General features: G+C 40.6%; 1 protein-coding gene across 2 annotated transcripts; it reads right to left on the bottom strand.

Moving 5' to 3' along the window:
* Positions 1 to 2,749: 2,749 nt before the first annotated feature.
* LOC105562089 lies at positions 2,750 to 9,048 on the bottom strand. 2 transcript variants are annotated; one of them, XM_012012621.1, is made up of 3 exons: positions 8,821 to 9,048; positions 4,895 to 5,078; positions 2,750 to 3,476 (listed from the first exon to the last, which is right to left on the bottom strand). In XM_012012621.1, the coding sequence occupies exons 1-3, from the start codon at positions 9,014 to 9,016 to the stop codon at positions 3,242 to 3,244; spliced, it is 615 nt and encodes a 204-aa protein (XP_011868011.1). In that variant the 5' UTR covers positions 9,017 to 9,048; the 3' UTR covers positions 2,750 to 3,241. The 2 variants fall into 2 exon arrangements, with proteins under 2 accessions (XP_011868011.1, XP_011868010.1); XM_012012620.1 differs by lacking the exon at positions 2,750 to 3,476 and having other exon boundaries at positions 4,398 to 5,078.
* Positions 9,049 to 9,820: the final 772 nt, after the last annotated feature.

Raw genomic sequence — 9,820 nt, 5'->3', positions numbered from 1 at the left:
AAGCGACGAAAATCATATGCACGCAAATCTTTTTTTCCCCCCTTCGTAATTTCTATTTTGCTTAGAAAGTAAGAAAATATTCGATCGAAGGATTCACGTAACTAATAATTGATGGTTCATTAAAACAATTTTTATTGTGTTTCTGAAGAAGTGCGAGTAAAAAGTTATCTCTAAAAATATATCTTTGTCCCGATAAACCGTAAGAGAAAGTTCTTTAATACATATCACTTCGTCACACAAAGAAGCAAAAATAAAGAGTTCTGCGTGTTTCTTCAAATAAGATTGGAAAGATGAAGTCACAATCAAAACTAAAGTCAGAATCCAGAAATTGACTTTGCAAATAGAAAAATCGACATTTTAAACAGCGCCTAAGTTTTACTTACACACAACTTGAAAGCTATAGCGCGTTTTATCTCGTTAAAAAAAGCCAGAACGTGAATAGGTGATAAGGCCGGTAGACAAATGGCAATGCTTACGTAATTGCTGCAAAACGTTTTTATAGAATACAATAACCAAGCGTGCGAATGCTATAGAATTTTACGACATATTCGTCGTTGAGCAAATATTTCTTGGCTTCTTTTCAACAAAATCGAATGGAATATTAAAAAATAGGTATGACATAATGTCATCTTCACGATTTATTATCAATTATTTTCATAACTATTATCAATAGAGGAAAGTCCCCTGTTATGAGGCTCCTAATATGAGATAGCGAGGTTTCTGTTAAATTAATGGGCATCGTCTGTTGATTCCATGAATTTGCGAAATCTGTTTAGTGGAAAATAATTGTAAGATAGTGTAATCGTTGCGAGAAAAGATTTGTTTTTGAATTTGGGTGTTGAAAACCTGCTATCTCATATTAGAAACTTATCTCATAATAGAGTACTTTCCTCTATTATTAATAATAACATTATTAACAAATGAATTAAAAAAACTATTATTAATAAAAACATAAAAACATTAAAGTGCAATTTCGTTAAAATACCTGAAATTACGCAAAAACCTATAATAGAATATTAATAAAATAATAATAATAAATCGACGTATGGAAGGCGTATATAATAACGAATGATTCTTGAAGATAGATAATTAAATTGTAATAAGTGACGCACGTGTTTCTTGTATAAAGTAACGCAAGTTTTCTTTGTACAATTAAAAATTAGTGAAATAAATTGGATTAAGTGACGGACGTTTCGACTTTACTTAGTCATCTTCAGCGTAAGTTTTTCCTATAATGATAGGTCAATAATGTTAATACAACATGCATATGATCGACGCACGTGTGAGATATAAAATGTTACTTGTAATCTGCAAGCGAGACTCTTGTCATAGTCGAGTCCATTGGTTTAACGTGTATTTCGCATTGTTAGATGTGAATACAATGTTAGAGGTTGATCTTCAAACGCCAATTTTGATTCGAGAAGGAAGATTCTTATTGCTTCGATGTTTCTTTCGAAGCGTGTTTTAAACAACTGACAATGAGTCACGATAGAACTGTTTTCTTAGTTTAACGATGCGGTCACATAATGACATCGAACTTTTAGATTCCTCTTATTTTGATATACTCACATCCCTCAAAACAAACAAGCGAAGTTAATGACCTCCGCATCCGTTCGTAATCTACACTCATCTCTGCGATTATGAAGATAATTCGGAAGGTATATGTGCTCTGGACACCTCTAAGCCCAAGCTATGTATACTATATAACGCGCGAGGATCGAAAGTGGCATTACTTTATATGCGTTTACTATAAACTAAAAATGGTCTCCGGGAGAAACCGGCGTTTCTTTTATGGGCGCAGGAAAACTAAGGAAAATGTATACCGGTGTAACGAGCCTCGCGTATCAAATTGCTCGCCAGCGAAGGACCATTTAAGGTCTCGTGCCATAAGCAATAGCGCACGATGACGAAACTCTATCTGCAATCTCGATAGTCCGAGACGATTAACGCATTAGAAGGTTCAAGTCAGCTGGCCGAACAATCGCGAGACGCGATTTATGTCAGTAGGAAAAGATGCTACATCGCTGTATTTGTTATATTACCCGTGGCATTTTGAGCTCAGTTCGTAAGGGTGCGATGACGTGTAGCTCTGTGCTAACACGGGTGATTAGTAACGGGTAGGGTCCTCGGTTCGAGCCAGAGACTTCTATATACTACACTGCTACCTTCGAGCTGAAAAGTGAGACAAGAGTCCCACCATGTCTTCTTAGGTAAATAAAGTAGTGTGTGTGCATCGGTGTGTCACTGACAGACCAACTATGTCAAAGCTTCAGCGCTTGAAGGTGTTGGATTCAGTGTTTAGTCAAGATTAAGCACTAATTTCAAGGAATGTTTAGAAAAATCACGCTGATATAACCACCGGTTAAAAGGCGTTCCCACAAAAGGGTAAACTTAAAAAAGCAATCAGTTCGTAAGGAGAGAGAGGGAGGGAGAAAGAGAGAGAGATTTTGAAACATTCGCGATTTCAACCTGTTTAAAATGTATACCGTTAAACAAAACAAATTTTCTTCCGTCGCGTGCGCGCACGACGAGGGGGAAGTTTACGAAGTGCATTAAAAAGTTTACTTTGTCGCCATTCCATAAATCTTTATTCGATAAAGCAAATTCACGTGCAAGCGAGTAAAGTCGCTGACGAGCGCGCGCGTTCCCTCCTTATCGTTTATCTTACCTCAAATTAGTCGCAATTTGGTCGAATAGTTTTATCGCATAATTGCCGCACTTTCGCGACCGTAATGTCACTTTTTGCTGTTACTGTCAAGAGAGCGATAATTTTTTGAGAAAATACAATCGAAACAAGCGCATTTTTCGGATAATTGCATGTGTTTTACTTATTGTTACAAATACGTTAATTTCTGCTAGTTCCTCAAGCTTCTGTTTTTCCGAAGCGCACGCTCTCTCAGCTACCTGAAGGAACCGGTAAGAGGACTCCGGCGTGCGTTCTGCGATCAAAGAAATTCTGATTAACCGCATCTCGGGATCCTGTAATTTCGTGTGCATCAAACGATCGGTTGAATACGCACGGCCATAGGATCGTCATTACAGCAGTAAGAACTGTATATTTCAATTTGCAAACATCTGACGGCCCCTGGATGCGCGTAATTCTTCGTTAATCGATCCCCTTCGTTCGACGCGTATGACCTTGACCGACGCCCAATGGAATTCTACTGTTTCCTCCTAAATGGCATTTATGACACGCGGTACGTGGCGTATCTTGGATCATACAGTTCGGGAACGACGTGTACTACGTGACATCACCGGTTAGTCGAAATTTGAAAAAGAACGGATTCCGAGAAAAGGAGTTCAAGATATCGCTATAATATTTTGGAATTTCAGAACTTGCAAACTCAGGTAGGGAGACATCGATTTCTTGTATCGGACGGTCTTTTGTCCTAGGAAAACCTTCCGTACCTTGCAACTTCCGGTTTATTGTTGTGCAGACAGTTACATTCCACGGAGAGACATGTGGCCGGCAAATGCTAAAAAAAGAATATGACACACTTGTATTTGGACCTAGATTCTTCGGAACCTGTGCTACAGACAATTTTTAATATTTGACAATTTTCAAGTTAAATTTGTTTTTTTTCCTGTTCCGCTAAACCTTCTCTTGTGTACGAACAAGACTGGCGTCTATATCCGGAAGGGAGACCGCAAAGATAACTTTCTTTTATCATCCTGCACTATCACTACCTCTAGGTTTGTAGATATTTGGCATCGGCATGAAGGGAGTAAACATTCTGAATATTAATTCTGTAGCGTTCCGATCAACTTGGAAAATTCATTAGAAAGTTAGTGCGCGGCGATTCTACCGGATTCACCCTGTCGCGGGAAAAAAGTCTTGCTGCATCGCGTGCACGGAGGAGCGATAATCTTGTGGAAAAAAAAAAAACAAAAACAGCTCGCAGGAAACTTGAACGGTATTAGATACATGGTCGCAGGTAATAATGCGACGAAAGGACCGCGTTATCGATATTGACATCTGTCGATATCCCGTGGTTACGCCACTGGTCACCTCTGGTGAGACCTCGCGCGTGCGATCGAGCTGGGAGCGAGAGAGAGATCGTCTTATACTATCTCACCCTTTCTCGCACACCGGTAGAAAAGTGTGAGTGAGAGACACGAAGGGACGAACCTTCTGCGTGTAACGGTGTAAGGGAAAAAGAGAGATGACTCGCAGGCACGGATTTAGGCGTGGGACGGTGCGAAGTGGATGGTGAGGATAAGGACCCTTTCGCTGTCGAGCATGGTGCTTCGAATCGCAGGGGTTTGCGTTGGTCGCTTATAATGGAAAATTTCTGACCTCCGAGCAAGCGCTTCGACGAAAAGCGGCTGCACGAGGACAGTATGTTTCTCGGTCAATTCGGACCTTATCTATCCAGCGAACATCTTGCGCTTAAAGAATCTCATCCGAGGGATATTCACGCGAACAGAATTGCGGCTTCTATTCGCGTAAACTGAATAACTTAACGTGCCCGCAATAGTCTACGCCCTGATTATTATTCTCGGTATAGTTTCGAGATCTAACGCTGAATTCTGGGATATCGCTAGATTCTGATCGGCTTCTTTCGGACATTTCCATCGATGTTCATTGACCGATTGTGCTGATAGCGAATACTGGCGCTTTTTCCCTTCTATAGTGGCTGTCTTTATCTAGTTATGAATATCATCGGCGGCTACCGACTGATTCACGCTTAAAACATTCGTAACGAGGTTGCTCTCCCTCTTTCTTTCTCGTTCATCGTGGTGGTTAATTTTATAAAGCGGATAATGGATACGTTTGTAATCCACGACGAGGCAACGTCGCTCCTGCCGAGGCTGCCGAGACTGGAAGAGACGCTCGTGCCCGAGAGATGAACGTGATTGTCTGAAACGTACACTCTCGCACACGCATACGTACCCTTCTAAACATCCGTAACACGTAACGAGGTCTTCGAGCAGCGCCCCGTATTCATCGGCAGGCACAGGCGGCTCGAACGTAACCAGTGTTGTCAAACCTAAGAAATTTCTATTACATAGGGGCGACGAGCTTCCGTTCAACCTTGAATACGATTCTTGTCCAAAATTTCCGACGGTCTCGAGGCCTGGTAAATGACAAAAGAATGAAAACTCTATACGCAGTTCCGTTTTTCCTTTCCTTAAAATATTTTCGGTTAACATAGGAAATAAATGATTATCTCCCTTCCGGCATATAATTAATAATTACATCTAAATATTTGCCCATCTTTTTTCAGACTGTTACGTTGGATCATATGAAACCTATTCGAGTAATAAATAAATCACGCTCGTTATATATAAAAATAAATTAGGAAAGCCAGAGGCCAAAGTACGAGCACGAAACTCCTAAACCTGACATAAGTTAGGGTGAAACCTGTTCTTTCTCAAATTCCAATATTTCCAAGCAATAGAATTTTTGAATAGAAATGTGACTTGCAAACGTAGACAGTGAAAATTATTAAAAATTTTCTTGTTTGTAATTGAATATGTAACGGTCAGCACTAAAAACTTGCTTCGGCTCTTTTCGTCTTTTATTTATCTATCTACTATTGATGAAAATTTTCTTTTAATTGTAATAATATATTTTATACGTGCACAGAGTGTCGCATTTTAACTTTCACACAGCAATTACTCGAAAACATTTTGGTAAAAAATGTTTCAAATAAAAGTTATTTGTTTCGAAGGCAAACATAAGATGATGCCGCTGATTTTAGCTGTGACATTCATTTGAAGGTTACATGAAGGTCACCTCCGATTTCTTAAACAAACTCCCATTTTTATTGTATCATCTTTTTGTACGAATTAATATGAACACTTTTGCAACTTTATATAAACAAAAATCTTTTTTATTTGTCTAGCATCTTATTAAATTTTTTAAGATATTCAAAGGAAAGTTGGTAGGTTTTTCAATATATTTAAAATAATATATTTTATACATATACAGAGTGTCGCATTTTAACTTTCACAGAGTAATTACTCGAAAACATTTTGGTAAAAAATGTTTCAAATAAAAGTTATTTGTTTCGAAGGTAAACATAAGATGATGCCACTGACTTGAGCTGTGATATTCATTTAAAGATTATATGAAGGTCACCTTCAATTTCTTAAATAGACTCCCATTTTTTATTGTGTCATCTTTTTGTATGAATTAATTTGAACACTTTGCAACATTATATTTAAAAAAATCTTGTTTATTTGTCTAGTATCTTATTATATTTTTTAAGATATTCAAAGGAAACTTGGTAAATTTTTCAATATATTTATCTTACGATATGTCGATAATTGTTTATCAGAGGGAAAAGTGGTACAGGCCTTTTTTACTTGATTTAATCTCAAGAATCTGCTATTAAAATACAAAGTCCATTTTAAGTCGATGATCTTGAAATCTCCTTGGAGTTTTTATGTATATATGTACACGTGTTTGTAAAAGTTGGGACGCTATTGAAACATATTCTTGGGATCGAGTGATAAAGTCCTGTACCATTTTTTCCCCTTTGACAAACAGTTATCGAGATATCTCAAAGTACACGGAAAAAACAATGTAGCTGCTGTAGCTAAAACTTAGCAAAATAGGGACAGCTAATATTTTAGTTGTGATAGCTCAATATTTTGCTACTGTGCCTATTGTATTAGGTGCGACAGCAAACGGTTTGCTGTCGTAGCAAAATATTGAGCTATCACAACTAAAAATATTAGTTGTCCCTATTTTGCTAAGTTTTAGCTACAGCAGCGACATTGTTCTTTCCGTGTAAATATTTAAAAAATTGCCTAGTTTTCTTCAAATATCTAAAAAAAATGTTTCAGACAAAAGTTGTTAAAATTTATCAATACGAAAAGAAGATACGATAAAAAATGAGGGGGTTTTATTTGAGAAATTGAGCATGACCTTCACATAACCTACAAACGATTACCCAAGATTAAATTATTGCCATCATCTTAAGTTTCCCTTTGGATCAAACAAATTTTGCCCGAAACTTCTTTTTCAACTCGGCGATATCAAGGTATTTTTGTTCGAAAGTTAAATGGAACACCGTTGTATAAAAAATACAATTTGTGAGATCGATAAAAGCCAAAAGTCAGAGACGTTGTCGCGAGTGTAAAACTAAGATATTTTAAACATCTGATTTTAATATTCAAGATGTTCTTAATAATTTTTGTATGTTTGAGAGACGAGAGTAATTTCGAATTTCTTCTCTTTTTCTCAAGCTTAAAGATTGATCAGAACACTAGCGGAAGAAAAAACTTGAGGAAATTATCGAACAATTGTTGCAAAAATTTTTTTTCTCAGTCTCATTTTACCGGCTTCGTGAGCTCGTTTCTTATGAGCGTAATCAAGCGTCTTCGCTTAATAGACGCGCACGCGCGGAACATGCGCAGCCTAAACGTGAAATCCCGTTTCGACGTTCTCGATCTATGTCTGCTGGACCGGCTAAGAGAAAGAGAGAGAGAAAGAGAAAGAGAGAGAGAGAGAGAGAGAGAGAGAGAGAGAGAGAGAGAGAGAGAGAGGAGAGGGGGGAGAGGACGCCTTGGGAATATATTAACGGAACGTGCGTGCGCGCCCGTACATGCGGTACATTTTTCTCACTATACGTCAGACAGTATAAATCTGGAATGCCTATTTGTCTCGCTCGCGGTTTTGGCTGCTTCGGGAAAAGCCTCGCGTGTCTATCGTGAGTGGTGCCAATATGCCGGTTAAAATTAATGATTTTGCAATTGAACGATATACACGAGCGTCTCTATGTTTCTCGATGCTCCTTGCCAAATTGCTTTTTGCGCGCCAATGGTATTATTGCATTGAGAATTTTTCATTTGGTTTAATGATCATCTAAAATATATAATGAAGAAATTATTGTCGCCCAGGTCAAGCTAATATACATGACGTTATGTAAAAGAAAGTCCGACGTGTGTATACCGTAAAGGCGTTTCAGCTACATACGTAGAAAAGAATATACGTTCTTTTTTCCCGCGTGCGTTGCGAATAAAACTAATTTTGACAAAATTTTGTCAATTTGCCGTAAAGCTGGCTTTTCACGGGCAGCAAGCAGCAGCAGCAGCATTTCAATAAATTATCAAAAAGATTTTAGAAACTTACCAAAAAATTTTAGTGACGTACTAAAGTATCGCAGTAATGCCAACGACACACAATACTAGTTTTTCTACTGGATTACTTACGAGAGCCAATCAGGATTTAGCCTCGAGTCCCCTCTCTAAAACTCTGCGCCCTTATTGGTTGTACGTGAACGATACGTGAACCAATAAGGATGCAGAGTTTTAGATGAGTTGACTCAAGGCTAAATCCCGATTGGCTCTCGTAATACTAATAGCGAATTCGGTTGCTTGCACTGAGCGCACATTAAGGCTTGTTTACAATCCATTTTTATATTCAAGGATTGTCTTAAATGTATCTCTTGAAATATTTCTTAATCGGTAAAATAATCTGTGTAGCATCCATACGGATTATTTGTTGGCCAAATGCTCTTTGAAAATGTATTTAAGACAAAGTTGAACATAAGAATATTGACCATAAACAAGCCTTAGTGTGCACTCAGTGCGCACTAGTGCCAGCAACCGAATTCGCTATAAAGTACTGCTGCTGCTCGCTGCCCATGAAAAGTTAGCTCAAGGGTACTATTACATTTGGAGAGCACGACAAATTTTTGAAGCCCGTTGACTGACTACGAGTTAGAAAATTTTTAGATGTTTCTAGACACTCGAGAACTTTTCTATCCTGCAGCCAGTCAACACGCTTGGAAAAATTTGTCGTACGACAAATGTAATACCGGCTTAAGATTCGTCTCTTCGAACCGAATAATTTCCCCATTCACGTACCTCCTATGCTCTCGAACGCGTCGCTTGTATTTTTCCATCGAGAACAGCGAACTTTACGAGGCCGTTCTGTGTATCTTTTTCTTTCATTTGTGTACGCGCGTAAAGATAAAATATATCTAGCCGTATTAGATACAAAAAGGGGGCGATGCGCGTAAATTGGGAGCGCAAGGCTGTGCAAAAGTTGTGAAATTTTCATTTAACAATAGCCAGCGGGTGAAAGACGCTGCCGTGATTCGGTAGCCGAACGCAGATTACCGCGAGCGCTCCCTCTCGTCTCGGTGTCGTCTGCGAGCGCGCGCGAGAGGAGGCCCGTCGTACTCGAGACGACGAACCCGCATCTACATGCCGTACGGGCGACGTGTCATCGGGAGACGTATCGACACAGGCCACGCATACCTGCCGGTGCATAAGTTCTCGCCGGCACACGTAGAAAGCGTCCGCGCTGCACGCGGCCGGGGGAGGGCGGGGGGGGGGTTGTCGGGTAGGGATCCGTGTCCCGGTAGCGACAACACAGGCCGCGGGTAGCAGCCGACACAACGGAAGAACGGAGGACGAAACGCCGTGAGGCGCGCAGAAAGAGCCGGCGCGGCGGATGAAGGAGGACGGACGGCGGGAGGAAGACGGGCACCGACAGAGACGGCGACGGACGCCCGCTGGTTTCTCCGGATCGAGGCAGCTAGCACGAGGCCGAGAGAGGAGGACAACGGCGCGGTGGTTGATAGGACGGCGAGCGGGGTGGGGGGCGGGCGAGGGACCTTTCCCTCTATCGTTGTGGCTCCACCCACACGGCACCGTCACCACCACCACCATCGCCGCACCACTACCACCATCACCGCCGCCGCCGCCGTCGCCGAGGCGCGCAATCTGGCAACAGTGGCTCGCTATAACCGATATTGTGGCCGTGGATTGAATGGAGGGGAACTAGAGCTCGGGTCACACACACACACACACGCACACGCGCGCGCGCGCGCGCACTCGCGTCGCCCCACCGACGGCGACG

This window comes from Vollenhovia emeryi, unplaced genomic scaffold (assembly GCF_000949405.1).
Source record: "Vollenhovia emeryi isolate VEMERY1.0 unplaced genomic scaffold, V.emery_V1.0 DF939195.1, whole genome shotgun sequence".
Lineage (NCBI taxonomy): Eukaryota > Metazoa > Arthropoda > Insecta > Hymenoptera > Formicidae > Vollenhovia > Vollenhovia emeryi.
The sequence above is the reverse complement of the archived record's forward strand: the minus strand, read 5'-3'. Positions and strand labels throughout refer to the sequence as shown.